Genomic DNA, 27,532 nt, shown 5'->3' on the forward strand with positions numbered 1-27,532 from the left:
CACAATCCTATGGATATTGGACAATGAAGTGCAACAAGTCACACGAGGCATCAAGGAAGTAGAAGACACGGTAATGATGACGAGTAACACGATAGTGAAGGATACGCAACGCCATAGGCATTGGACAATGAAGATTCACGAGCAATGGGAAAGCATAGAAGCGGAAGACTAGGCGCAATCTGAGCAAGGAGGTCAAGACAAATGGAAAGCAGAAAAGGCGCGGGATGATAGGAAGAGCTCGTAAAGGCGGAACGGGACTAAGGATGAAGGGACTCACTATGAGATGCACAAGACCAAATGACTCCTCGGGCGATTCCGAAGACCAACTGACTTACAATGTAGATTCAACGACTAAACGGCTTTCCTTACCAATCCGAAATCCAGACGGCCGACCATGCTAAACCTAATTCTGAATGAATTGGCTAAGGCTTGATCGACCCGCAGAAACCAAGAAGGCTGGCAGAAACGAATGGGATGGCAAAATTAGAGGGAGGCTAAAGTGTCTATGCGTTTGAACTAGGCGAACTTGAGAAGGACGAAGAGACTCGTAAAAAACAAAGGGATCCAAAAAGAAAAAAGAGATTGAAAATGGCTCGCGGGCGGGGAATGCGGTTGAGAAGAGCGAAAGAAATATAGGATGGAAGATACTGGAAATAGCTGGATGGCAGGAACGAGGGAAGAGTGAAGGGAATAGTGGACTCGAGCGGTAAGACAACACAAGCGGAAGACCAGAGACTGGAAGCTCCAAGTCAATTACGGGTGAAAAAACAGCATTTTGCCAGATACTGAGCGACCCAAAGACTAGGGAGAAGACGCATGAAAGACTAGATACTTGAAAACACCGACACGAGCTGGAGGAACTCACCTGCTAGAAAAGAGTGGATGTCGGAAACGACTGAACACGCGCAAACACAAGCTTAGTTTAGAGGAACTCACTTGCTCAGAAAGACTGAATGCTTGCAAACTCCAACTGGATCTGGGAATTCACCTGCTAGGAAGACGGGTAGTTTGAAAGGGCTAACGAGAGAGAGCACTAAATGCGCCAAAAGAATCAAATGCCGCAAAACGACCAACTCAACTTACCTACGTCTGATGGCTCAAAGGACTGGATAGAGTTGAGAAGATATTACCGAACTAAATACGATGAAATGACGCGAGGAGGGAATGCATCAAATGGTGGAAAGAGCTGATGCGACGGAGGAAGATCGACAGCTAACAACCGCTGATGGCATGAGGGAGACCGAAAAGCGACGAGGATAGCAAGAACGAACGATTAAAGCGAGCTCGAGCCGAAAAGAAACGACGAAGACAGGGACGACGAGACCGAAGCAACGAAAACAAGGGTAAAGAAAGCGACGATCGACGAGCAGTGAACTATGTGGAGCGCAACGACACTAACTAGCTAGAAAGTAAATGCTCGAAATCGACCTAGGTTCAACTAGACGGTTAGCCCAAGTCTGGAAGGCCAACATGCGGTTGACAAGTGATCAAGGGGTTGTTTTTTATTAGCAAAAAGAGCCAAAAAGAAGAGTCCAAGCTTGATGGTAGAGGGTAATGGATATCGAGATCATCGATGACTAAAGGAAGTTCGATGAGGGGTCAAAGTTAGCTTGTAGGAGTCGGAGAAGAGGAGCGGAAAACGGACATGGTATACCAACACGAGAATGACTACGGAAAACGAAAAAGAAGGATTACTAGAAAAAGTCTTGGAAAAAGTCTGCCTAGAAAGGTGAGAATGGGGGGATCAATGGATAGGAGAATGATGATTGCTCAGAGAAGATAGACTGTAAGAAGTAAATGAGAAAGAAAAGAGCTAAGTAGAATGGGGGGATGAAAAAAGCAGGATGAATGGAGAGGAGCAGATTCGCACGAGAAAAACAAGAGGACGGATACGAGAACAGGAGCTGAGGGAGAGGACGACAAGAGCAGAGCGCTGAGAGCAAAACGAGGAAAGCAAGAATAATCAGCATAAAACGATGTAGAACGACGGCAACGGACGGAACGGTGAACGACGGTTTGAGTGATGCAAAGGGGAAGAAGTAGGGACTAGCAATAACAAACCAGAACCTTACCGTCCGGTAGAATACCTAGCTAGCTAGGAGGCGTACACCCAGAGCTTCCGATTGTACTAGTGGACATGGTCAAATCGACCTCGAGGGCGGCGTCTGGTGTAGTGGAGACTTGCGATATTGATGCTGGCGATGACGAAGGTGAACAGATGCTGCATCAGGTGGTCAGGTGGTCCATTTTCGAGAGGAAAAATCTACAGTCGCCCTCAGCATTGAGAAGAGCACTATCGGCTCAGCCGTTTGCACTTAGCTTGAATGGTGCTCGCTTCACGAAGACTGTCCTGGGATCGCAATTCACCAAAGGCCGGATTCTGCCGAAGTATTGCCGACAATGCTTTGCATGGTGTTGAGGGCACGTGGACAGCCAGGCGTTGCGTCAAGAGAAGTCCAGGTCCTTGTAGGACGATCGCGTACTAGGTTGTGAAGAGGGCGTGTGATCCAAGGGTTCCAAGTAAGCGACATTGCTTAGATGCCTGGACGGGTGAAGGCTTTTGGGCGAGTTTCGTGGTCAGCTGAAGACTTGTTGCATTCTTAGAGGGGACCTTCGAGACGCGTGAGGTTGCTCTCCAGAAGGCTCATATCGCAGAGCAAGAGAATCTATTTCCGTTTGCTCGGTTGTCGTGGTGTTGGGGAATGAGAGGCGGAAGGAAGGACTTGCTAACACCAAGCAGCCTTCAGCACGAGCTTTCTTTTCACGCCGAGCTTCAGGGGCGACGCTAGACCTTGCGATGGGATTGGTGAGCTTACCCGAGTTGCCGTTGAGGGAGGGAAGGGCCTGATGGGGCGGTCCTCGCTGGCTGTCGCCGGTCCTCGACATCTGGCGCAGCCTTCACCCTCATCAACGCTGGCGGCAAGACGATTGGGGTTTTAGGGGCTCCAGGGCCTCACCGAGAAGCTTGAGATTGGTCTCAGGATGCTTCGCGGCTGCTTCAATCAGAACTGCTGGGGAGTGATGGTGTGAGTGGGGAAGGAGTGGGAGAGTGGGGAAGAGCACACATGGACTCAGGAGGCGGCCCGTCGCCACAGGAGGCCGGAAGGTCCCCAAATTGACTACAGGTCATCTCGTCGACATGATGAAGATTCTACGGTCCTTGGGATGTCGGCAGGTGGGTGGAGTGGGCGACGGGAGGGTGGGCCATGGGTTGAAGTTGGGGAGGGACGCGTCCACGATATTGGAGGAGCGTGCCAAGCCTCTCAGCCAACAAACATCCCTTCTTCACCCGCAAGCTTATTACCTCCTGTAGACTATTCTTCTGGTCTTCGGAATATATGGATATTCCTCAATGGCCTCATTTTACCCTCTCGAGCTAATAGCCAGAGAGCAGAAGGGGGTTGGGGTTAGAGTGAACCTACGACAGGGTACCTACCACACCTGGATCGCCCCGCCCACACCACCGCCACAGCTCGGCCGGAGCCGCTGCAACGGCCTGCAACGGCCTGCAACGATCTTGCCACATCTTCTCATTCTCCTAGACCATGTCTAGGGTGTGGAGGAGGCTTGCCCGGCCGACAGGAGTCTTAAGACTGATCTACTACCGCCCGTTGCTCTCTGGGCGAGCAAACACCTCTCTTATCCCACCAACATGCTCCGCTACCTTCTTAGGTCATCAAAACGAGCGATGCACAGACCCTAGACACCCTAGACCTACACCTGAGTCTCATGGGTCGCAAGCCTCACGCCTAGAGCTACGCTAGAGCACTAGACGCACAAGTACGACGAATAACAGGCGGATATGCACCTCTCGCAAGCCCCACAAACAATTGGAGCTGTGGGGCATATATCTAGCTGAGATAGAGGCTCTGGGCATGGCAGATTGGGTTGTCCAGCTTTCCAGACCGTTGCACAGCCCAGAGAACGAACCAGCGCCTGCGAGCAGGAACCCAGGGTCGCCTATGAAAGCCTTTTCCCCGAAACGAAGGAAGCATATAATCACAAGTCTGGTAATGGGAGAATACTTGTATTTGAGACGGAGCACACTACAACACCGGCGGAGATTTCAAACATGGGGTAAGCCAGGGTGCAAGCACCGGCTAGGGTGGAAACGCCCTTCACTCGATAGCATGGAAGGCATATAGATCAGTGCTAAGTAAGGATATCCACAAAGATGCAAGAGTCGGTTTGCCTCCCGTAAATGGTGCTTGTACGGCAAGTAGGCATGGCCATCTCAGTACCTTCCCAGTTTTCATTTCGTCCTTTCATCAACAGTATTTCCACTCATTGACTTGTCTCAGAGATAGTAAAACCTCGCACTCTTCAATTTGTCTGCTCTGCAATTCTCGCTTTTCACAATCCGCGTAGCATTCACCCTGTCGTCTGGAAACACGAAACCCTCACGATATCACGTGATAACCTCAACGAAATATCAATGGATGCCTTTACCGTTGACTTCCCGGGCTGGAATGCATGGAGCGTTTTCCCATACTGGTGCATGTGGAATGAAACTCCCATTACGTCAGGATAGGATAACCCCACCCTCGTTGCAACAGCTCCAGTCAATGCTTGTCAAAATCCCTGCACAAATCAATCTATGCCTCTTGGCATTCACATCTCATGGCTATACCCGCGACAATGACCATTTCCTCCAATATAATATTCGGGCTACGGTCCCCCGATCCAAACATTGAATCGTCGTTGGGCGCAATTCTTCCGAGAACCATGGCATGGACCTTTTATAAACCTGGTTCAGTAGCCCAGATGCGTTTCGAAACGTTTGTGCGACCTCTTGAACATCATGCGGTTCCTTCAAACATGTGCGGCGCTTGGGCTGCTGGCTTCAGCAGCGGATGCAACCCTCCAGATCATCCCAGGTGCAACATGGACTGCGGTAAGTATTCAGACTTGAAAATTGTACACTTAGCTGACTTGGCCCGCTAGACTAATACCGGGAAGCATATTCAAGCACATGGCGGTGGCATAATCAAGGTTGATAACACCTACTACTGGTAAAATCCTTCTGTATAATACTTCCCTACCCCAAGCACTTACATTCTCAGGGTCGGCGAGGACAAGACCGATGGATCCGCCTTTCAAAACGTCAACTGCTACTCATCCACTAACCTTGTTGAGTGGAAATACGAAGGTGCGATACTTACCCGGCAAGGATCCGGCGATCTTGGACCAAGTCGTGTAATCGAACGACCAAAAGTCATCTACAACAAGAGCACAAAACAGTATGTGGCGTGGATGCATATTGATAGCTCAAACTATGGAGAAGCGAAAGCCGGTGTCGCGACAGGAAGCTCAGTCTGCGGCACGTATTCATACAAGGGTAGCGTCAAGCCGCTAGGCTTTGAAAGCCGAGATATGGGCTTGTTCGTCGATGATGATGAGAAGGCTTATTTGCTTACTGAGGACGTGAGTTCTTGTCTCTCCCTTCCCCATGTATTCGCAAAATACATAGGCCACCCCTCACGCTAAACACCCCGCAGCGCAAAAACGGTCTCCGCATTGACCTCCTCTCCGACGATTACCTCACCGTTAAGTCCAACACCTACTTGTGGAAAGACTCCATCGAAGCCCCCGCTATGCTCAAGAAAAACGGTGTCTACTTCATGTTCGGCTCCAAACTCACCGGCTGGGATCCCAACGACAACGTCTACAGCACCGCTTCGAAGATCTCCGGGCCCTGGTCCTCATGGAAGAGTTTTGCAGACTCTGGCTCTAAGACGTACACAAGCCAGACGAACTACATCTTGCCTATGGGCGATGATGCCATTTACATGGGTGATCGATGGGTCAGCTCGAATCTCATGCGGAGTACATACGTGTGGCTGCCGCTGCAGATCTCGGGCACTACAGCGAGTATGAAGAATGCTGTGAACTGGGTCCCAAACGCCTCCTCCGGGTCTATGACATCTGGGCCTTCAGAAAATTCCTATGAAGGCGAGTCTGCAGAGCTCAGTGGGGGCGCAAAGACAGTATCGTGTTCGACATGCTCTGGCAAAAATGCAGCCGGCTATATTGGAGGGTCTGAGACTGGGACGGCATATTTTGCGAGTGTGAGTAGTTCCGCTACTACTAGAAGCACGATCCGGATAAAGTATAGGAATGGTGATAAGAGTCAGCGGTTTGCGGATGTTAGTGTGAATGGGGGTGCAGCACAGAGAGTGGCGTTCTTGCCGGATAGTGGGAACGATCCTGACAGTAGTAGTTTTCATGCGGATTTGAAGAGTGGGACGAATACTGTGAAGGTTAGTATGGCTGGGAGTTGGGGCCCGGATATCGACCGGTTAATGGTGCCTAGTTCGTAAATAACGAACTCTGCTCTTTTGACGAGAAATTCAGGTTCTCTATAAACAAGAATGCACGTACACTCTCCTACACTCCCTTCGATCGGTTTTAGGAAGCGATATTGTGCTTGGTATCTTGATCTTCCAATTGAGGATATGATCTGGGGATGCAGCTATAGTAGTGAGGCAGTGGTAGGAAGCAGCCGCGTTAGAACTAAAATGGACTAGCGCCACAAAGTCAAGTGAACCTCAACGAGCTGGATTCACCACTTCCCTTTCACCGCTGACCGTCGTGGCACGAATCAACCGTGCAATAATGTCCTTCCAACAGGACATGGACGAATTTGACATATACGACCCTTGCGGCTCATCTCAAAGTGGAAACAATGCTGCATTCCTCGATTGGCAGGTGGTAGGCAGACGCCTTCGAAGCTGGACTCGCAGTCGTTTCCCGGCCAGGAATGAGGGCAGGTCCAACAACGATGTGAATACAGTGTAGTTAAAGCTTTGTAGTTGCTGTGCTGACCATGTCTTGTAGATACCAAGCCCTGAGAAACTACCCCAGAAATACGCCGGCTTCTTTCACTGCGAGCTTGCCGCCCGACCGGAATCTGTACAAGGAACCAAGGTCTCTTTCCTGAATCTACCTGGCGAGCTACGAAATGATATTTATTGCTTTCTCATCTATCCGCACCACAACATGCTTTTGGTTGTCTTCCAAACCAGTCCAAGAGATATCTTCCGATCGCTACTTCGCTCACCGATATTCCGTGTCAATCGACAGATCCGAGCTGAAGCCTTCTCTTTCCTTTGTGGCACGAAGAAGTTCCGGATCATCAATGCTCCGTGTGCCGAAACCTTCCTTCGTTACATTGGCCCAGTCGGTAGAATGAACCTGGCGAATATTACTCTTATGCTATCCGTCTTCGTTGACTTGAACCTCGGTCAGGCTGAAGGTTTCTTCCGATTTCTACGAGAAGCGAATCACTTGCGACACTTCCATTTGGAAATCGACATGTACATCACTGATCAAAAGCATGACAATGCCAAGTGGGACTTTTTGCAACGGATCGAATCTGCTCTACATAACATCGAAGGACTTAGCCTGACTTGGAGCATGATCTTGAGATTAGTGCCAGACGACGACATCAACCGACTGGGCGATATGTTTGTACGGATGGAAGAGATTTTCGGGAAAGAGAATAGGAGAGGTGGGAGGGCCTGGGAGGCAGACGGGACTGAGATTAAGACTTGACAACTCATCAAAGAGATGAGCAATCAGCATAGCCCTATGAGCGGATCAGGGGCTCGACAAAGACGGATGGTTCTCGGATAGTCCAAGTACCACATTTTGTTTCCTTGATTTCTTTTGATCATCTTATAGCGCGATTTTCATTTCCAGATTCCTCAATACTATATACATCACTGTCAGGCGATTAATATCCTTCCGTCCTGTATGCAAAGGCCTAAGAGTATCAGGAGCGCCCTTCTATGACTTCTAATAGGTAATATGTATCAATTAAAACGATCTGAATACTTCATACGTACTATCAAGACGGAATTCACTTTATTTCAAGAGAATTAGGACGTAATTGAGCTAGGGGTACTCTAAAATATGCAATACACAACAAGTCAAATTTTGTCAACAAGGTTGATACTTTGTCCCGAGTTTGGCGTTCCGCAGTAACATCTCAAAATACGCCTGGTTCCACTCCCCCTTCTCTGGACTCGGCTGAAATGCATCCACTTTCCCACAGAAACTCTCATAAGTCCTCGATGTCGCATCACTCGTCCCATCACTCTCTCCACCCCATTTCACCCACACAAAGGCATCCGCCCATTCATCACACGTATCCGTCCCTGGCCGACGACCGAATCCTGCTCCATTGACATTACACCAATCTCCCCATTCCTTACGGATACCTTGTACGCCCGACCGACTCGTGTCGGTGATAGAATGTCTAGGCATGCCAGTTTTCTGGAGCTCCTTACCTAGCAAGAGGATGTATCTTTTCTCGTTGTGGGCTTCGTTCGTAGGCTCTGCATCCGGATCCGCGAAGTATTCACCTGGAGAAAGATCCCTATTATACTATCAGCCTCCGCAGGTCTCAAACTGTCAATAAAATTCAGAAAGAAAAACGTTACCAAGAATTATAGCCAGCAACATTCGTAGCCAAGCCTCGGAACTGCGAAGGACTACCAGCAGCTTTATACGTGTCCGCGAGTTCTTGAGCAGCCGATTTAAGTATGTAACGCCAGCCGAGCAAGCCGCCGTGTGCACCGTCAAGATACATAACGACGTTTGGCAAATTGAGGTTGCGGAGCGCGTACGGCACATTTTGGCGATAAGAGTCTACAACGTGCTTGCATGAGCTTGTGTTTACATTCGGTACGACATTTCCAACGACACCTGGCTCGATGATTAAAGCGAAAGCCGTGTTTGGATAGGATTTTAAGATCTTGACGATTGCTAGATATTGCATATCAGCACACGTAACTTCATAATTAGGGGGGCCAGAGGGAACTTCTTACGATCAATATAATCCGCAGAATAAGAATATGGTTCCATTGGTGGCTTAACCTCAATAGGCAGGCATTCGTGGTAAGGAAGGCCTGAAATGACGAGGCCGAGGACGTTCTTGCATGGGACGTCTTTGACCGCTTGCTCGATTTTTGGAATCTGGGATTGACCCTCGCTAAATGCAGTTGCTGTTAGCTTCTCTCTGAGAATTATGGGTGTGGTTTTCTGGGAGCTTACATCCATACGAATGTTCCATAGGTTGCAACTTGTAACGCTTTGTTTTTTAAGTCGGCGTTGGTAACGTTGATGGCAGCCGTCGCGGCCTCGATTTTCGTTCGCCAGTCAATGCTCGGGTGGAGTGTGTAGTTCTTCCAGATATTGGTGCTGGCATTTAGGAATACCGAGGCTTCGCAGGCGTTGAGGTTCTGTTCTCTTCGGTTCGTCAATCTTGTTATGGTTGGAATTATGGACGCGTTAGTCTCAAGTAGGAGCAACACCGCAACGGTTGCAATGAACTTCATCATTTTTCACCAGTCTCAAATGAACCTTTTCTCACAGGGCTACTCTATGAAGAGGCTTCGTTATACTTAAATACACCGTCTCTCTCACGATTTTGAAATCTCGCGCCGCAACCAAGCCTGCAAAGAGTTTAGCCTGATACGCTGCTCTAATATATAAACATCTGGTCATGTCCTAAACACATATTAATGTCTTACTTATTTATTTAAGAGGATGAATGTAATTGCAGACTCGCACGAGAGCGAGTTGGAGTTCCTTGGGGGGGTGTTTTGGGCTGTTAGCATTTGCGGGTTTGGGTATACGATACTATGCGGAGCTATTGCTAGGTTAAGACATCGCTTAGGGTAGATGGCGTGCATTCACATCCTGGGAGCCCTATTAAGAGTTCCCACTGACACATTCCATCCAATTACTTAAAATTCCCCATTCCCCCTGTTACTATCCTCCTTAGCCCTACGGAGGGTCCGCACTCCCAATGAACTTTCCCCCTCCTTGGCTCTAAGGCCGAGATGCGTACCCGCGCTTCCGCTTCTTTATAGCACAATCAGACCATCTCGGCTAAAAAGGAGAAAATAATGTCGCTTTCCGATGGCGAGTTTAAGAAGAGCATTCAGAATTTGTACCCTGTGGCAGTGCGGGACTAATGTCTAGCCCACGCTACAGAAATGACGTAGAATGGTATGTAAACCCTGCCATCAGCGCCTCTCGGCCTTTGATGATGGTAGAGGGGATGCTCTCAGACATCTTCATTAAGTTTGAAACGAACTTGTTGTCCCGAGGAGTTGATACTTCGCGACAACACTTTGGTCTTGTTGACGCGATTGCCACCGTTTCTCTGGATAATTCCCAGCCTCTCTTCTTTGTTCCTGCGTATGCATTCTGGCACACAACCCGGCCCTCAAATCATTGCTACGCAGGCGGTGGTATAGGTTGATTGATTCACATCTAGTCTTCCATTTCTAGAATTCTCTTCTGGGATGGTCCTCTCGCCCTACTCTCAGCCACAGGCATAGCATCTGTTAGCTAGATGTTGCATACAAGGGCGATGCTAGGATTCCTAATAGTTCTAATGTTGAGTAAACTATAGTAGCTTGATGAAGACACTGAAAGCTGAAGCAATGGAATACTAGGGCCATTCGTCGAAGACCACGTCTGGGTCAAAATGCGGAAGAGGAAGAATGCCCATTGCGAAAACGACAAGTAAGCTAGTGTTGGTGTGGGAGGCAGGTTACATGGCGGTGATATTGAGGTTGTTGGAATCGAAAGTGTTCAGTAGCTCGGGATGGGACGAGACTCATAGAATACGCGGTCTCAGTAGCAAAGAAAAGAAGGCTCCTCTTGCGAAGGCTATTTTACTAGAGCGGTCTTAGCGTGAAGCGTAGCCATTAAATTATGCTGATCAGTATTCTACAACTTTGCTTCAGCAATCAAAATAGGGTCCTCTTGACTAATAACAACAGCCTGTCCTTCGACCTGCCGAATCGGCCCTGTGAACCACTTCCTCGCCCAAACAAACCATGATCCCAGCGCAAAGGATAGAATGATGCCAACAGCTACAACAGTATAGTTCAAGGTCTGGCTTGTCACTGGATTCGCAGTTGGAAGACAGAATACGATACTAATGAAGGCAATCCAGAGACAGGCAATCGCAGCGACCGGGCGGGATGCCATTCCAAGGTTAAAAGGACCCTTCTCAAAGAGACGCGGATGCATCAGGCCAATCAAGATAGGAAGGCCATACGAAATATACAACCCAATCGTCGCAATACTAGTCGCAGCCGCAAAGGCAACGGAAGAACCCAGACTCGGGAGGGCGAGCAAGAAGGCTAAGAATGCCGCCAGCCAGACCGTGTTGATCGGGCATTTGAAACGCACATCCACCTTGTGGAAGATCGCTGGCAGGCCGCCATCTCTCGAGAAGCCGAACATCATGCGCGAATTGGAAGTCAACGAGAACAAGCCACAGTGCCATACACAGATGATGATAAGAGTCATGAGGACAATGGCCCCGTTAGTACCAAACACGTCAACGAAGATCTGCAGGACGGGCTGTCCAAAGTCGGAGCCGACAGTACGTTCGAAATCTTGGATGGAGAACAGGAGGGACAACAGATAGAAAAACCCAAAGATGCCGGAAACGATGATGGACGTCAGAACACCAATCGGAGCGGACCATTCAGCCTTCTTGGTTTCCTCAGACAGATGGGCGGATGCATCGAAACTACATAAGGTCAACAAGGTGAGCAAATCGGGAAACACGAGGACTCAGCCTACCCAGTAATAGTGTACTGTGACATGAGGATCCCGCATACCGCGACGTAGGCTGGAGATGCTCGAACGCCCCAAGTCGAGCCTTCCTCGCCGGTCGCATCATTAAACTTCGCGAATACAAATCGAGCGGATTGGTGTTTAGGGGCCTTTGCTAGAACGGCTATGGCTATAGCAGACACACCTAAGCTGTGGAGAACGATCGACGTGTTGTTGAGATACCTGAGGATGTTGACGCCAAAAGTGTTCACCACGCCGTGGGATACCAGGAGAGCGGCGTAGATTCCAATGGTGCGGGCAGCTGAAGGGGTATAGCTCCCGTTTACCGTACCCAAAGTGGAGATCAAGTTAGCACAGCCAAAGGTGATACCAGTCGTCACAGCCACCTGGCCGAGCAGGTTGAACCAGCCAGTCATCCAGGACCAGAAAGGTGCCTGCGACTTGGGTGCGAGCGTAGCGGCCCAGAAGTAAGGGCCTCCTGAGGTTGGAATAGCGGAGACAATTTCGGCCATCGAGAGGCCAACAAAAATGGTCATGAAAGTCACGACGATCCATCCCTAGGGAGGAAACGATGAGAAGGGTACTTTTACAGAACAAGATATCTCAACTTACGACACTCATCACCCCGGGGCCACCAACTATGAAGATCAGCACACATCTGTTGACCGGGCATTCAGGAACACTTACCAGTTAAACCGTATTGGAACAATGTCGTGATACCAGTAACGACACTCTATTAGCACCGTCAGCAACCGACGATTTTCAGCAGCACACCCATCCCGATCTTTCTCCTACACAGTGCAGGTGCTCGCTAACAAGAAAGATGACGAACTCACAATAATAGAGAAAGATACGCCAAAATTATGCAGCACACTCCAGCTCCGATTCAACTCCTGTTTGTATCCCAGCTCGGCCAACTTGTCTTCGTCATGATGAAGAACTTCCAAATCGCTTTCGTGGTGTTGCACGCTGCCCCTCCGTCGAATCGACATGTCTACGTCTCCGTAAGCTTCTGCCGAGTAATGCGAACCCTGTTAGTGACGCGATAAGCACTTTAATCCACAATATAAGTCGTGCGATGGATATAACAAGCAAAGCACAAGAAGTGCCGATGGGAAGTAGTTAGAAATTTGAATCCTAGGGATCTGGATGGATTTCCAGCTGATATACGCCTGTACGCTGGCCGTCCGTATCTTCTTGGTTCCACGCGAAGACGTCGTCCCATGATAAGAATGACAGCCTCGATGGGTTCATGTTGCAGCGCGCCATGCCGTTGTGGGGAAATGCATGCGGGATCGCGACTTGGGCGTCAGCCACTCTAGCTGCCGCACCACTCGGCTTCTTATCTGCTCGGAGCATACACCGAGTCGAACGGCCGATACGGCCACGAGATGCACATGCTTTGGCGAAGGTTTGACGATGAATGGGTGTGTGAGGTAATGAAATACTGCAAGGACGATGTGAGGTTAGTTTTGGGTTTAGGTGCAAGAGGAGCAAGCGGAACCGCCGGTGTGGATAGCTGCTTGGTCCGACAGACCCACACGTAAGATATTCGTCAGTTCTGGATCTGGGAATGAATAATGGATATACGCGCCTTTCTCAAGTTTATTTTCCCTTCAAAATTGGCATCAAGAGCGATCTTCTCATTCTGTAAAAGTTGGCGGTCTACCTTAGAAGGTTCTAATCACGAGCTTTTCACGTGGCTATCAACATTCGCCAACTTACCCAACTTCTCAATTTTCCCAAACTTGTTCAGTTATTGCATGCGAGCATTGGTGATTCAAACCTGACTCAAAAGTTCCAACCCTCGGTCGTCTCGATAGTCGCAAAACTTGCAACTGAAGTACCCCAGTGCACTCGGTTTCGCTGCATAAATCTGACAAAGGTACGTTTAAGTTTGCTTGTAGTAGTCACGCACGACTCACACGATAGTCACATGTTGCCAAGACTTACCCCTTTTCCTTGTATAAATACCCCTGTGTACACCCCTTTAGCAAGTAACTCAATTCCTCATGGGTCTGGCTCTCCTAATATGCCCACAGATTTCCTTACTGGTGCGGGCACATTAGCCATTCTTAGAGTACATATCTCTTGAAACGGCCACCAGCCTAACATCCTTTCCTTCAACGACGTTATCAAGAATCACATCAACAGCTCTCCAATTTCATGTATGCTAAGCAGAGCTGAAATTGGGGTACGAACGGGCGTCTCCCCATCGTAGACACCCCAAATGAAAAATTTAACCTGGCCCTCCCTCACAGCAAATAGCATTCATTCCCCTTGCAGATAAGTAGAGGTACGATTGCTTGTTAGTGAAGATGCAGGAGGAGTTTCTTAACTAGGGCCTGAATAAAATAAGCGAGCAATGAAGCAAGACCATGGGAGAATTATGCCCGGGAGAGGGGGAAGGGGAAGAACAGAAAGAACAAGAAAGAACACTGAAAAAATGGAATTGTACTTGGGAGATTTAGTGTTATATTGCTTCATTTTTACCTATCAAGGACGTTCGGGCACGGAAAACCACGCACCCTATGCAGGCGAAGCAGTGCCGAAGTCAAGGTTCTTCCCAGCGTCGCCACTTTCTGTGGAGCTGAGGTAGTCACAGTACTGCTTCACAGTGTTTTCTCTGCATCTCATTCCACAGCTCTCGCCGAAGAACTAGAAGTAGGGTTATTTGATCTTGGCTTCAGTGTCGTGGCTGGGTTACCAAGAAGCCCAATTAGTCGACCTTAAGCTGTAGTAAGATGCGTAGTACATTTTATATTACAATCCAAGAGAGGACGCTAAAGAAGTCTGGAAGCCTAGAGTGTTAGACCTACGAAGGCTGGCTAGAGTAGACAAGGAAGAAATAAACTTCAAAGTGATAAACCAAATAGGATAATAGAATAAGAAGAACCAGATAGATTAAAGGCGAGGAATAATATGACTTATGAAGGTCAAGCATAAGAGGATGGCATTTACTGCAACTATGCTTACAAGAGTACGTACACTATAACTCTGTCTAAATAGTGTAGCCGTTACCTCATCAAGCTCAAGCTTAAGCTCAAGCTCACCGAACACTGCTCAGCAGTGGTGGCAGCGGCAGCCACAACCCCAACAGCATCAGTTACAGCAAATCGGAGCTGCTACTACTCCTGACCATATTATTGGGAGCCAGGGGACTTGACACGACTATAATAATCTTGGAGAAGAAAGAATTTTCGTTATGATTGCTGCATCCCACGAGAGGATACTAAACATGCCAGTGAAGTCATGAGGGGAGAGAAGATACAGCTATTTTACTGTTTCATAAACTCCTCCATCCCCACTTCCGCACCTGTAATAACCAAAAACCACAGCCTTGCAATCTCGCGACACTTCTCAGCTAGTGTTGGCTGCCCCTTTGCCGTATAACCCTCCGCCAAATACTTGAGCGCTCTTACAGCCTCCACATTAACCAACCCAGCATTCGACGAAACCTCGAACCTGTCTCCCTCAACCACCGTCAAGAGCCCGAAATTCCTGAGCAGTTTCCTCGAAGACTCGATCATTTTGTCGACATTCTTAACCCCGCGCCATGCCTCCGTGAGAAACAACGTGGGATGCACAAGCGCGAGTCGAGGCAGGGTAGCATATAAATCCTTCTCCCCATCGCTACTGTCAGTACTATCCTTCTCAGGAAGATACAACGCCTCCAACCTCCCCGTCATCCTTGCAATCTTCTTAACTGCTGTGATCGTTAGCGGTCCCTGGCCCCCCAACTTCATGACAGCAGCTTTCAGTTCCTCAAACAACAACACCCTCTGCCTTCTCACCTCTTCTCCAATCCCACCATCTATCTCGCAAAGCCTACAATCGCACTCAAACCCCCACGTCACTTTGAATTTCTCCTGGCGTTCCATGATATCGATGTCTGGGCTGATATACTGATGTGTGATCTCCTCCCCCGGAGCAATGGGTTTTGTGGCGCGTAGGATGTGCACATCGCCAATGAAGGTGCGGACGCTGTTGGGGAGGCAGGAGTGGTTGATGTAGGAGGCGTGGATCCAGAAGCCGTTTCGCATTTCAGGGTTGGAGTGGGGATTGTACGTAGGGGAGAGCAGATCCAGAGAGCGGGTGGGTACGGAGAAGCAGTTTAGGGTGCGGATGCGTTCGATACGGAAGCTGGGGGTGTTAGACTTCATGGGCTCTCGTTTTTCAAGGCGATACTAATAAGACCGAGGAAGATACAATGATTAGGGAAGAAATGCGGCATTGAGAACAACTAGAAATGGAAGAGAGGCAGAAAGGGAGGTGTTAATAAACGAAAAGAAAGAAATACTTACACATCAACCATCCAATCTTCATCTCCCTCCCCGTTTCCCACTCCCTGCTCATCCCCGTAACCCCCATCATCCAGCTCAAAAAACTCCCTCCTCAAACTCCGATTCCATTTCAACTTCTGCACCAGCTCCTTAAACAGCAACGCGCCCGGCCTTGGAGCCGCCGTTCCATTTCCTAGATTATACAACAGACAATCGCTGCTCCTATCATTAATAAAATATCCAGGAAGCACAAAGCCTTTCTCCACACAGATTAACTCTCCCGTTTGGAAGGCGCGTTTAGCGAACAGCCCCCGGCCATGTAATGCGGTTTTCCGGACCTCGGTGTCTGAGATATATGTCGCTGCGTCCACGTGCAGTGTTAGGGGACCGACATAAGAGGAAATGAGAGGGAGGTTATAGGTTGCTGTTGTTTGGAAGATCCCGAGATCGAATTTGATACGGGCGGCAAGAGAGCGGAGAGGGTGGGAGACCAGGGCGGAGATGTTTAATGGGTCGGAGGTGGAATGGCTGTGTAACCAGGATTCGATGATGGAAGGGTTGACGAGGGGAGATGTGGTTAGGGATGGGTTGGAGAGAGCGTAGAGGGAGATGGCAAGAGAGAGGTCTTCGGCGGCGGCGTCGAGACGCAGGAGGACAATGTTCACACCGCATTTTTTGCGGTAGAGATCGATTGACGAGGCGGAGCTGGGGTGCGTGGAGAGGTATCGGAGGCCGTGGTCGTAGCTGAGTTGTACGTTAGTGCCATGAAATCAAACACATATATACTGAAGGCTTCATCGTGATGGAAACGGAACGGTTTAGGGAGAAGAAAGGGCCATTTCACCATTTAAGAGCTTTCCGAAATCGCTTTTTCAAGAACATCATGTCACCCTCTTTCTTCCACTCAGTAGCATCCTTACCTAACTCCATATCTTCCGATATCCTCCAGCCCTCATTCACTAGGTCATCGTTTGGCTGAAGTTGAACAAGGTCAGAAGGGTGATCAACGCGGATGTGATAGCCTCCGTCAAGGAGTCGACTCCAGCATGGTTGCTTGATAGCAAGGATGTCGCCTTCGGAAATAAGGGGGTCAATCATCGTGTGTTCCAAATTACAAACCGTGAGTCTCGCCACATCACCAGCCTCATCTTCCACGATGATGATAGTGGAGGAGTAGATGTAGGGCGGTGTTATAGATTTAACCAAAATTAATGTGCTGGGGTCTCTTGAATCAATGCGCAAGTCTCCGAGGTGCACCTGAATAAGTATCAGATCATACAGCATTTGTGGTGTTTAGAACCTGTGGTACTTACCTTACGGGAAGATACATCACGAATCGAAATACGTGAAGGCAAATATGGCAGCGGCAGAGTCAAACTCTTAGTCGGAAGAGGTCCGTCGGTTAGAAGTTTGAGATGGCCTCGGTGGTTTTTGAGGAGAGATACTCGTGAGGGCTTTGAGCGCGGCCGAGATCCCTTCTCGCCGAAGTCATTGTTGGCAAGCTCCTTGAGTTGCTCGGGGATTTCTTCGTAGGTGTTGCGGAAATTCTTAGGGAGAATCATGGCAACGCGGCAGGCTCGGAGTGCGTTAAGTGTTTAAGAAAGATGTTTCAGGATGTGAAGATGTTCCAAAAGGCGATGCACAATGTTGGGAGCACAGTACAGTTGCACACCCGCGAACGCGATCTCGGAAATTGTTTTTATGGGAGATGTTCACGCAATTCACACTTTCGGTTGCAGAGAAAGTGGAACGTCGACAGTCGAATGTGTGCTCTCACCTCACACTTGGATTTGGTTCTCATCTTATGAGGTCGAAAAGTCAAGGTGTCCTTGGTATCCGAAGATGAGGCTAAATCGAATCAGGAACATGCAATTAATTCCGCGTCGGTACTTGATTAATGCAAGTCATGATTGGACCCCTGCAAAAGATCAGATCAGCAGCTTCTAGAAAACTCGTGGAAGTGCTTCTTCCGAAGGAAATTGGTGGTTTACTAGTCGAGGTTGAACGGGCCGAAGAAACCGGGATTGTGCAACAAAGGGCTTGAAGAGTCTTGTGGACATGGAGATTCTATTACAACTAACAGGAAGAAATAGTAAGTGTACGTAAAGATATTCTGAAATTGCGTTTGTAAACGTGGAAAGGATTTAGATGCACTGCGAATAGTAATCGTTGGATTTGGTGCAAGTGCTTCCGCTCTCGCAAACCGTCCCTCCCAACCATCCAATTCCTCCACATTGACCCCATTTGGCGACGGTACCGGACGTAGAGGTTGTAGTAGGTTTGGCAGAAGTAGTAGCAGCGGCTGAAGTGGCGACATTGGCCGTAGTCGTAGCTCCAGAGGGAGCGGAGCCCCAAGCATTGAGGATGGCATTGTAGATGTCGAGTTTCTTCTGTATGTTCTCGTCCCAAGGGAGCGCAGCGCCCTGTCCAGAGAAGACGCTTGGAATCCACGAATACTTGTCGGTGTAATCCCAAATCGTGACGCCGACGCACTTAGAAACAGCTTTGCAAGCACCAATAGTGGCAGCGTAGTCCTTTGCTTGCTGCGCAATTGCAGAGGCGGTGGATGGGGTCGTAGTGCGAATGTCGAGTTCTGTAATAGCCACCTCAACCCCGAGACTCACGAAGGCATTCATATTGGAAGTTTGAGCGGATTCCGATGGGGTGGATCCTACAATAAAGTGCGACTGGAACCCGACACCGTCAATTTTAGCGCCGTATTGTTTGATAAGCTTGACGATATTTTGTGCACCGGTAGATTTCGAGCCTGCAGACTCGATGTTGTAATCGTTGTAGTAGAGCCTCGCTTCAGGGTCTGCGGCAGCTGCTGTGGCGAATGCAATAGGAAGGTAAGCGGGTCCAATTGTGTCGTAGAAGACATTAGAGCGGTATGTTCCATCCTCATTCAGGGCTGTTACATTCAATTAATGAATTCACAACGCACAAAAGGCAAGGAACTGACCTTCATTTGCAACATCCCAGTGGAGGCATTTGCCCTTGTAGTGAGTGACTTCGTTGGTGATATGGTTCTTCATGATGGAGATTAAGGTTGCGTTATCAAACCCTCCGCTTTTGACTGTTCTCTTGTCAACCCCTTGATTAAGGTTACAGAATACATGGAGCATACCCCAATTTGGCAATTGGCTGTACCATACCAGCGTATGACACCTGAGCTTCTGGCCATTCTTTTGGGCCAAGCTGACAATGGCATCTCCGTTGGTGTACGAGAATGTGCCACGAGACGGCTCGATAGTGTCCCACTGCGAGGTCATCAGTTCGCGCTCTACTCCTCTGAGGATTCCCAAAGCCCACCTTCATAGCGTTGCCGGGAGTGATTTGACCGAAATCTGCAGTGTTACTCAAGCCATTGACATAGACGGTATCAGCCAGCTCGGGATTATCCGTTGCACTTCCAAAATATGCCTTTCCGGCGGCCATAGCCCGGGTGTTCAATCCATCTTCGGCACGACGACTACGACACCCCTTAGCAAGCAGAGAAAATGGAGAGCATGGTCAAACTTACTCCAATGGTGAAGCGCAGACCCCAGCAGCCGCAAGAAGAATAATCAACGCGGTGACCATCATTACTATGTTGGCGTTGGAATTTTCAAGGTCAAGAGAGCGACGAGTAGCATTCGAGGTAGGGAAGGAAACATTTATAAATTGGTCGAAATATCAACCTATTAGTGGAGCCACTATTGAAGGCGCCAGTGGCCCTGGTCGATGATCTGGCATATAACCACTGAGAGAAAACGGGCTTAAGCATGTATTTGACATGGTCTTGACGGAGATAGTTCGCATTTCTGGAGCGGCAAGACATGGCGAAAGGCTAGAAGGGTGGAAACCCGGGGAAGACATGCTCCGGATAATATCGAGGGGGGTCTCGCGATGCCGTTGATGCTAGGGGAAACGTGCCGTGGAATAGATGAGGCCGATGAAATCTTCCGTCGAACAACAGGGGGTCAGGGATCCACTGGGACGCGCCAACGATCAGATAGACAACAGCGCAGCCGCCTTTGACCTGGATTTCGGTTGATTGGGGAACTCAGAGCTACAGACCCGAGGAGGATGCTCTTATTTGCCATGCGATGGCGTAGGAAGGAGTAGTGTTGGGTTATCGCGCTATGCACGTCTCGGAAAGTGGCTTGGCGGATCGGAAGCTCGCCAACATCGCTGCCATTCTCTCTCCAGCTCATCTCATCCGAAACTTCAACCTGACGAGAATGTGCTCTCATCGCCATCTCTTTGCCAGCTTCCATAGCAGGACTATGCTTAGCCCTGTATTTGGCCTTGGTCGCGGTCGCCCAGCGGCCAGATTAGCAACTTGAGAGCCTCTTCCTGAACCAGCTTTTTCGAGTGCTAAAGAACAGCTAACATTGCCAGCTACAGCATCCTTCCCCGCCACGTCTCGAATCCTCACCTCCTTCACTCCTCTTTCTCCTCCGCCAGCCCCAGATCTGCACCTCTCGACTCGACGTGTGCTGCTGGTCATGTAGTCTGACTTAACAGTTGCTCCCTTGTGAATCGCTACAACGGGGCAGGATCACAAATGGAAAGGCACACCGCCACCTCTGCCTTCTCCTTCCGATGCTTCGGAGGCTGCAGTTGAGCCCGGCCCCTCAGCGGTGGCTGTTGGGAGGCGTGCCAGAAGCAATAACAGGACGAGGTCATCAAGCCAAGGCTGCTCAGACATGGCAACCTGTGTGTCTCGCATGGACTGTGGAATCCTGCTGTTACCGGCAAGTGCAGAGCCCGAGAAGGTCATTGCCTGCTGTAACGTTGGTGCCTGGCATCTAGGAAGGAGTAGCTGCCCTTTCCATATCTCTACAAACCTAGATGTGATCGACACCGGCAGGTAGTAGGAGCTTCACGAGAGGTGTAGTTGGTAAAATGACGCCGAGCATAGCCAGATTGTTGCTGCATACAATACATAAGGCATACCATAACCCAGCACACCCAGAACCTCCAACCTGGGATAGTTACAACCTCGACCCGATCACGTGCCGACACGCACAGGCCACATCACCCTCCATAAATACTCCCGCCACCGCGCTCACTTCTCTTCCTGAACACGATCTCGAACCAATGTCGCCCAATGCCTGTTTAGTGGCTTGGGGAGGGTAGCCAGGCCGCTCACTACGGAGTGGTTATCCAGGCATGCTTGAGGTCGAAGAGCAACTGGTTTGACCACCTTTCCTCCGGGATCGTTGAAGCTCAGAACCGCTGTCATCTCCAAAGGCTTCAAAACCGAGACTCGTGGTTTGAGGTACATATGGATGACGGACATGCCAATTGTGGAGGCAGTAGTTAGTTTAAAAAATATCACTTTTGCTGCACTTGGGGCGGCTTGTGATGCTTGTGAAGTGTCGCTCTCCTTTTTTTTCTGGCGCATTTTATACCCGCGGGACTCGCGGAAGTTCATCTTTCATGTCCATGGGATCCAAACCTCTTTCAGGAGCCAACATGTTGATTAAGCGGCAGTGACAAGCAAGGCAGGCGTCAGCATCGTGACCACACAAAGATTCACCCTAAGCAAGCTGCAAAAACCCAGCGCCATCTCTAAAAGACGGCATGAATGCGGGATGCAGAGCATAGAGTTCGAGACACGCAACGGCCAAAGACACAGTCTGACGCGAAACCAGGACCCCAAAGCCCACGAAAAGGCCTCGTTGACCGTGAGAAAGTAGCTTCAGGATGCAAGAAGGATGAAGTCGTCATAACTCGTAAGGAGGGTAGCCCGGTGAATCTGTCCAACTATGTGGTCGCCAGAACAAGAATGAGAGGAACGTCTCACACGACATGGAATTCCTTTCTACGGCGTGAATGCTTCTACATACCATTACCTTCGTAGAGATGCAAGGATGGGAGGAGCATGTACGGTTCTTCAAAGGAGTTGTCAGAATTTAAGTTCGCACTAAGGATACCTGTAAGCGCTTCCTGTGCGACGATACAACTATAATTAACGCAATCTTTCTACCGTCGTTCCTCGTTCTACTTCACGAAATGCTTCTCTGACACTTGCCCACGATGGTTGTGATAAGATGATGCAGTAAAATGACGGTAATCTTGTGCTTGTTGCCTTTGGATGTCCTTTGCAGCCCTAGTTTGGGAATTTGGGGAACTCATACTTAGATCGGGCCACCCCCACTGTCGTGGTTAACATCAGGTGGGGTACGCTCCATAAAACCACTCTTTTATCTCGCATCTACGATCACTTTCAGCAAGTCAAAGTGCAACTAATACATACTTCATCCCACAAGGAACCTACGTTAGGTAGTTTATAGAGCGCAATATTCTCCTGTCTGGCCGATAAAGCCAGGGCTTGGTGGATGTGACTCTTCTGGGGAGATTTCTAGATTTTTAGTACTCACAGGTTTCTACACTACTTCTTACTACCCGATAGACCTAACGGGTATACTTTACAGGAGGTAGAAGTGCCGTGACTTGCAGTTAAAAACTGCTCAAGTAGGCACCCTACTCAAGAATAGTCCAGGCAGGCCTCCGGGTGCGGTCCTGTAGGTAGGAAGCAATGAGGAAACATGAGGAAACACAATATAGCCTTATTCACTTCATTTCCTTTGATACTCACGTGATCAGGGATTCTAGCATCAGAACAAACCCGGTTTCATCCAGTGTGTCCAACCGTTAGTACACCTAATAGTACAGTACTGCAGTACACTGATTTTGGTCACGTACGTACGTACAGGGCATCTACTCAGTATACTGTACTATACATGAGGCTGCTGTACTAACCGTTTACGGTAGTTATATAGGATTTTTGGTGGTTTTGGGCGGTTGAAGGCAGGTTGCTGAGGGCCAGGGGGCTCGTGTTCGGAGATTAATGCGGAGAATGCCGTTATTGCCTGTTTTGTTAGCAATCTTCTAACAAATTCAGCAACTATGCCATCTACGTTATTCTTTTGCCTATTATGATGTCCCAATTCCTATCCTAATCAACGACGCGGTCGACAATAGAGGCTCTTTAACTGCAGAAGAATTAGTTACGTAACAACGCTGTTACTAGTGAGCTGACTGAGCTTACAGAGTACATTAAAACAGTGAGATCAACAACAGTAGATCTTATAAGGGGTATCACAACTTCCTAATTAGGTATAGTCTTTAGCTTTAGCGCAATTACTTCATAATACTTTAATATACTTCAGTTACTGTATCCTAACTGTACACTGACGTCATCTCCTCCGTACAGTTAGTTAGTAACAGCCTCCTCTTCCGTAACTGTACTATACAGCCTCCAAAAGGCTCCGTAACTAACGGTTGGACACACTGGTTTCATCCCCTACCCGCACAATGAGTGATATAGACCAGTGTGACTCCCTTCGCAATCGCAAGCAAATAAATCCGTTCCGCTCGAAAATTCCCGCCCTCACCCGCCTGCAGATAAGTTCTACAACCGTGAAACAATTTCAGACTCGAATCGACATGCCGCCGATGCGCTCCGCGGAGGGGCCCGTATCCTCGAGCTCCAGGCGCGCGAATCTCGTTGACAAACAAGATGAAGAGTAGAGTGACAACGACGAATATAGCTTTGACGACCTGCTCTTAGATGATCTAAGTGGTGTTTGAAATGAGAAGGAAGTAACCAGAGCCAGCTACTACTGGAGAGTTTCAGTGTCAACAGCAAGCTCTTGTTACTGAGTAAGAGGCTGTGGCATTCAATGCGCAGCTGGAGGCTCAACAGTTTGGAGATATTGAAAACTGGGGACTATAGAGGAAACAAATTATATGCACTGGATTAAGAAAGGAAAGAAAGAAGGCGACATGTGTGTCTTTCTTAATTAGGTACCCGATCAAAGGGTCATGTGAAGAAAGCTGTACAATGCTGTTCTTCTAATTTTAGGAGTACTAGATGCGAGAGAGAAAGGTGTAAAAGTACCAAGCCAGGATCTTCGACATTGTCCTCCATACTTACGTGCCCTTTGCCTTCTTCTCACTTCCCAGCCCAACCATGTCCCGAAACCCAACCTTAGTCTTGACAATCATGACGGCTGCAAATACGGCATGATTAATGCCGGTCATAAGCAGCGCGCTTGTCGCTCGGTGCGGCTTCAAGACAACTGTAGAGAGCGCGAAGAGCGACCACAGCGCATTCAGAAGCACTGCGTCATGTGAACAAATGAAGTTGCTGTCTGAATTCGGGATCGGTTGTAGTGGAGACATACCAAAAGGGGGCAGTGCGGCTCTCTCATACGAGGCCCGCATATGTGATAACCCCACGGCGATAACCTGCTCCACTTCGGCATTAGCTTGCTTTTGTTGGTAGCCATTACAATAACGCGGGATCTTGGAACCCCCCTGAAAGAATTCCACCTACCATGATCGCAACAGCATGCTGCGCAGAGATTGCATCCTCAGCTGTCGGATATGGATTCGGCAGTCGCAATCCGGAGAGGCGATGCAGAACCTTTGCGATAACACTGTGATATATAACTTCCGGTTTGAAAAGGAGGATGGCGCCAACTGCAGCGTCAGCAAATCCTTTCCAAAATGTGAAGTTTGACATGATAGCGATAAAATGTGATGGAAGATGCATAGCTCGATGGAACGAGGTTGGACGTGTCGGTCCGTGCAACGTGCACTTGCCATTTTCGGTTTAGATCAGATCTAGGACAGAAAATGGAATTTATTTGGCTTCCTGCTATATTCTAGCAAGAGGTTGGAAGGGTAAAAGAATATCTATTTATCGTCCTGTTACGCTACGATACACTCATCATTATCAGCATAAATATCCACGGATGGACCTGAATCTGAGCAGGGAGCTAACAGGGTAACAATATAACCATGGGGTTGATAGTACAGTTATGGAAAATAGAGTCTGGTACGGTTTAGACTGTGATAAGTTCATCATTTAAATACAGCAAGCCTAAGTCTATGGGACTCTGCCTTTCCTCAAAGCACACTAGCCCTGCGTCTTTAGAGATTGGTTTCTGGATCCTCCTTGGATGGCAGCTCCGCCCCAACTTGGAAGTGGTGAGAAACCTACGCCATTGGTCGCAATTTTCAATATTGCTTCCTAGAAACGACCGATATCATCTCGATTTGCAGCTTCTTGTCAACTAGAATATCTGATAGTCGTACCGCAAGTATTGATGTGGAATAGCTCAAGATGTTTCGTATATTTCATCGACCGTGGTGAGCAAAATATCATGAGATGCTGTAGACTGAAAACTTGCGCTAACTCATTCTAAGTACAGTCAGCTAAGCCTTACATATTGATTAACTAAAAGGTGTGTACTTACTGCAAAGCCTGCGAAGTCACTCTTAGATCTCTTCTCTGCTCCTACGACTAGCCGGTCGATATAGATACCCGAAACGGTAAGTTGCGGACAGTAAACGATGATGACTTTCATATTGAAGGAATTAAGACAACATCTCGAACTTAGTCGAGTAGATAAGACTTGATCAAACTGTCTGATAGTTATTCTGGTATCTTTTTGTCCTAACTTAATCTTGGAAAGCACCCACAGCTCCAGCATTCTCGCACTTACCTCAAAGAATATTGATGAGTGGTTTGAAAGATAAAATCTCTTGTTGGAATTAAAGTGAATACCAACAGAATTTCAGCTCCCCTCTTAACTTATCCCCGGTTATGTGCCATGCTAGGTAATAACATGCAGCTTTCTAAGTAGGGACATGTCGTTTGAGACCTCCGCGGCGGGTATGAGGCAGAACATCGATTTTCTATCGGAGTTTCCCATACTCTATCACCCTTCTCGCGATTCCAGCCGATCTCACTGACTTAGGTCGCCAGGGTCTTTGTGGTGCGCATCAACTTCGCCATGCCGGCATACTCGTACTTCATGTGGTCGAGCTAGTTGAGGTCTAGAGAAATGATACCAAGGAATAATGACTTGAGGGTCCACTGCGACTTGTGCTTCGGCAGAAGTGCCAGATCGAATAGGGTTTTCTGATACAGCTGATACATGGGTGGAATAGGCACTCAAAGAGTAGGGGAAGGGGATTGTGTGGTCGGAGATCATGAGCAACGGCTTTCCAGTGAGGTCGGAGAGTAGTGCTATTCCGCAATTGTACTACCCAGTACAGGAGGCGGCACTGGGGATGGGAGGTAGGTTTGAGATTTGTCTGGGGTTGGGTGAAGTCGCGAAGTGGAGGAGGGAGGAGTTGAGGGTCTCAGTGAAAACAGTGGGGGTTCCTTGGGGGTTCCTTGGGGGGTGACAGACATATTGTATCCTTCCACCCGACGGGGAAGATGAAAAAGGTAGGCGATTGAGGATTGGATTTAGCGTCCTGTTGACGTTCTTCTTTGCATGAAAAAGAGGTCTAGTAAGTGGACTTGATCCTGGACATGTTCTCTTTTTTGTGATATTATGCTGTGGGAACTACAGCACACGCGGTATGAGCCAGGGAAGAACCACTACGATTCGCGCTTAACGGCTTATCTTTCGGCATATCCACTCGAAGTTCTTGCATATTTTGAGACATAAGTCTTAGTTGTCTCTATACTCACCCGCTGCGTGATATTCACAGTGTCAAAAGGGTTTGCCGGTGGCAGAGATGCCGATGGTGAAAGTGCTGCTTGGTGGGCGAAAATTTCACTTTGACTCCTAAGTCTGTCGCTCCATTCCAGCTTTTCCGTTATTTCACCGCGTGAGTGAGAGTGGAACGTGCTCAGTTATAGATAGGGGGAGACCGCACGGACCACCGCACCGAGAACCTCCCCCTTTCCACAATAAAAACCCGGCTAGCCTCTCGACTTCGTCTCTACCATCCACGCCTAATTACCACCAACACTATTAGCTCTCCTGTCTCTCTAGTTGTGCCTCTTGTATCGCTTTGCCTACCCTTCGCTTACTGTCGGTCTCACAGTTCAACGAAAAGCTATCAAAACTTCAGCCAACCATATCTCATCCCATATGGGTGGTATTGAGGCCACCCTTGATGCGTTTCAGTCGCAGAAATTAGGAGAATCCACTGGTTATTCTCAGATAGCAAAACAATATGGCATGGATCAGACCACATTATCAAGGCGCCACCAACGTGTTGGGGGAGGATCTGGTGAGGAGCATCACAAAAGTCAGCAACTTCTCAACCGTACGCAGGAGGAAGTGCTTATAGAATATATCGATAAGCTGTGCTCAAGAGACCTACCACCTTCAAAGCATATGATACGCAACTTTGCTTCCGAAATAGGTGGTAGGCAAGCTGGCAAGGGGTGGGTTGAACGCTTCCTGAAACGACACTGCATTGACCTGGTATCTCGATGGACTACCGGCATAGACACCCCGCGGAAGAGAGCTGATTTAAGCTCCAAATATACACTATATTTTGAGCTTCTACGACAAAAAATCGAGAAGCACAATATAGATCCACGACATACCTACAATATGGATGAGAAGGGCTTCCTAATCGGTGTACTCTCCGGAATGGAGCGAGTGTTCTCCCGGCGCCAGTATGAGGAGGGGGCTATCAAGCAGATTACCCAGGATAGAAGCTGCGAGTGGATCACGACGGTAGCTTGCATTTGCGCCGACGGAAGCTGTCTTCCACCTGCGCTAATCGACCAATCTGCTTCTGGTGGTATACGAGACACCTCGATGCAAGATTTTGATCCACAGCAGCATGGTACCTTCTTTGGATCTTCACCTACAGGCTGGACGAACAAC

General features: G+C 48.7%; 11 protein-coding genes across 11 annotated transcripts; 4 read left to right on the forward strand and 7 right to left on the reverse strand.

The window, feature by feature from the left end:
- Positions 1-7: 7 nt before the first annotated feature.
- BDR25DRAFT_362701 (uncharacterized protein) lies at positions 8-3,130 on the reverse strand (the record flags this gene model as incomplete). Its single annotated transcript, XM_033696620.1, has 19 exons — positions 8-326; positions 353-456; positions 527-801; positions 833-895; positions 933-970; positions 1,002-1,017; positions 1,075-1,105; positions 1,136-1,186; positions 1,242-1,374; positions 1,429-1,438; positions 1,482-1,577; positions 1,642-1,721; positions 1,786-2,067; positions 2,111-2,221; positions 2,295-2,482; positions 2,549-2,588; positions 2,621-2,896; positions 2,927-3,011; positions 3,064-3,130. 19 exons carry the CDS (start codon positions 3,128-3,130, stop codon positions 8-10), a joined length of 2,265 nt encoding a protein of 754 aa, XP_033540377.1.
- Positions 3,131-3,165: 35 nt separating this feature from the next.
- On the forward strand, positions 3,166-4,145 carry BDR25DRAFT_362702 (uncharacterized protein; the record flags this gene model as incomplete). Its single annotated transcript, XM_033696621.1, has 5 exons — positions 3,166-3,406; positions 3,473-3,554; positions 3,583-3,672; positions 3,704-3,733; positions 3,797-4,145. 5 exons carry the CDS (start codon positions 3,166-3,168, stop codon positions 4,143-4,145), a joined length of 792 nt encoding a protein of 263 aa, XP_033540378.1.
- A 656-nt stretch (positions 4,146-4,801) lies between these two features.
- On the forward strand, positions 4,802-6,320 carry BDR25DRAFT_272959 (glycosyl hydrolase family 43 protein; the record flags this gene model as incomplete). The annotated part of the gene is made up of 4 exons (XM_033687336.1): positions 4,802-4,894; positions 4,945-5,012; positions 5,064-5,424; positions 5,499-6,320. 4 exons carry the CDS (start codon positions 4,802-4,804, stop codon positions 6,318-6,320), a joined length of 1,344 nt encoding a protein of 447 aa, XP_033540379.1.
- Positions 6,321-6,594: 274 nt separating this feature from the next.
- BDR25DRAFT_347172 (uncharacterized protein) lies at positions 6,595-7,779 on the forward strand. The gene is made up of 2 exons (XM_033694243.1): positions 6,595-6,783; positions 6,838-7,779. Exons 1-2 carry the CDS (start codon positions 6,616-6,618, stop codon positions 7,552-7,554), a joined length of 885 nt encoding a protein of 294 aa, XP_033540380.1. The 5' UTR covers positions 6,595-6,615; the 3' UTR covers positions 7,555-7,779.
- Positions 7,780-7,941: 162 nt separating this feature from the next.
- On the reverse strand, positions 7,942-9,510 carry BDR25DRAFT_329639 (cellulase; the record flags this gene model as incomplete). The annotated part of the gene is made up of 5 exons (XM_033692466.1): positions 7,942-8,380; positions 8,445-8,769; positions 8,832-8,995; positions 9,058-9,245; positions 9,430-9,510. 5 exons carry the CDS (start codon positions 9,508-9,510, stop codon positions 7,942-7,944), a joined length of 1,197 nt encoding a protein of 398 aa, XP_033540381.1.
- A 1,236-nt stretch (positions 9,511-10,746) lies between these two features.
- Positions 10,747-12,599, reverse strand: BDR25DRAFT_297890 (amino acid transporter; the record flags this gene model as incomplete). The annotated part of the gene is made up of 5 exons (XM_033689029.1): positions 10,747-11,560; positions 11,614-12,164; positions 12,220-12,245; positions 12,295-12,340; positions 12,444-12,599. 5 exons carry the CDS (start codon positions 12,597-12,599, stop codon positions 10,747-10,749), a joined length of 1,593 nt encoding a protein of 530 aa, XP_033540382.1.
- An 86-nt stretch (positions 12,600-12,685) lies between these two features.
- Positions 12,686-13,875, forward strand: BDR25DRAFT_362705 (uncharacterized protein; the record flags this gene model as incomplete). Its single annotated transcript, XM_033696622.1, has 11 exons — positions 12,686-12,712; positions 12,769-12,825; positions 12,869-13,018; positions 13,044-13,067; positions 13,127-13,257; positions 13,299-13,357; positions 13,431-13,492; positions 13,540-13,545; positions 13,602-13,661; positions 13,715-13,775; positions 13,829-13,875. The coding sequence occupies 11 exons, from the start codon at positions 12,686-12,688 to the stop codon at positions 13,873-13,875; spliced, it is 684 nt and encodes a 227-aa protein (XP_033540383.1).
- Positions 13,876-14,885: 1,010 nt separating this feature from the next.
- Positions 14,886-17,174, reverse strand: BDR25DRAFT_383597 (SET domain-containing protein; the record flags this gene model as incomplete). Its single annotated transcript, XM_033697834.1, has 4 exons — positions 14,886-15,240; positions 15,277-15,750; positions 15,912-16,634; positions 16,735-17,174. The coding sequence occupies 4 exons, from the start codon at positions 17,172-17,174 to the stop codon at positions 14,886-14,888; spliced, it is 1,992 nt and encodes a 663-aa protein (XP_033540384.1).
- Positions 17,175-18,034: 860 nt separating this feature from the next.
- BDR25DRAFT_297893 (glycoside hydrolase) lies at positions 18,035-19,346 on the reverse strand (the record flags this gene model as incomplete). Its single annotated transcript, XM_033689030.1, has 4 exons — positions 19,203-19,346; positions 19,018-19,150; positions 18,853-18,966; positions 18,035-18,801 (listed from the first exon to the last, which is right to left on the reverse strand). Exons 1-4 carry the CDS (start codon positions 19,326-19,328, stop codon positions 18,035-18,037), a joined length of 1,140 nt encoding a protein of 379 aa, XP_033540385.1. The 5' UTR covers positions 19,329-19,346.
- Positions 19,347-20,121: 775 nt separating this feature from the next.
- BDR25DRAFT_319910 (uncharacterized protein) lies at positions 20,122-21,162 on the reverse strand (the record flags this gene model as incomplete). The annotated part of the gene is made up of 4 exons (XM_033691860.1): positions 20,122-20,417; positions 20,454-20,683; positions 20,723-20,755; positions 20,948-21,162. 4 exons carry the CDS (start codon positions 21,160-21,162, stop codon positions 20,122-20,124), a joined length of 774 nt encoding a protein of 257 aa, XP_033540386.1.
- A 3,437-nt stretch (positions 21,163-24,599) lies between these two features.
- Positions 24,600-26,637, reverse strand: BDR25DRAFT_362709 (uncharacterized protein; the record flags this gene model as incomplete). The annotated part of the gene is made up of 13 exons (XM_033696623.1): positions 24,600-24,649; positions 24,681-24,738; positions 24,809-24,921; positions 24,966-25,092; positions 25,148-25,433; positions 25,542-25,607; positions 25,644-25,939; positions 25,963-26,072; positions 26,107-26,201; positions 26,260-26,332; positions 26,373-26,536; positions 26,569-26,589; positions 26,624-26,637. 13 exons carry the CDS (start codon positions 26,635-26,637, stop codon positions 24,600-24,602), a joined length of 1,473 nt encoding a protein of 490 aa, XP_033540387.1.
- Positions 26,638-27,532: the final 895 nt, after the last annotated feature.

Source organism: Lindgomyces ingoldianus (assembly GCF_010093535.1).
Source record: "Lindgomyces ingoldianus strain ATCC 200398 unplaced genomic scaffold BDR25scaffold_58, whole genome shotgun sequence".
Taxonomy (NCBI): domain Eukaryota; kingdom Fungi; phylum Ascomycota; class Dothideomycetes; order Pleosporales; family Lindgomycetaceae; genus Lindgomyces; species Lindgomyces ingoldianus.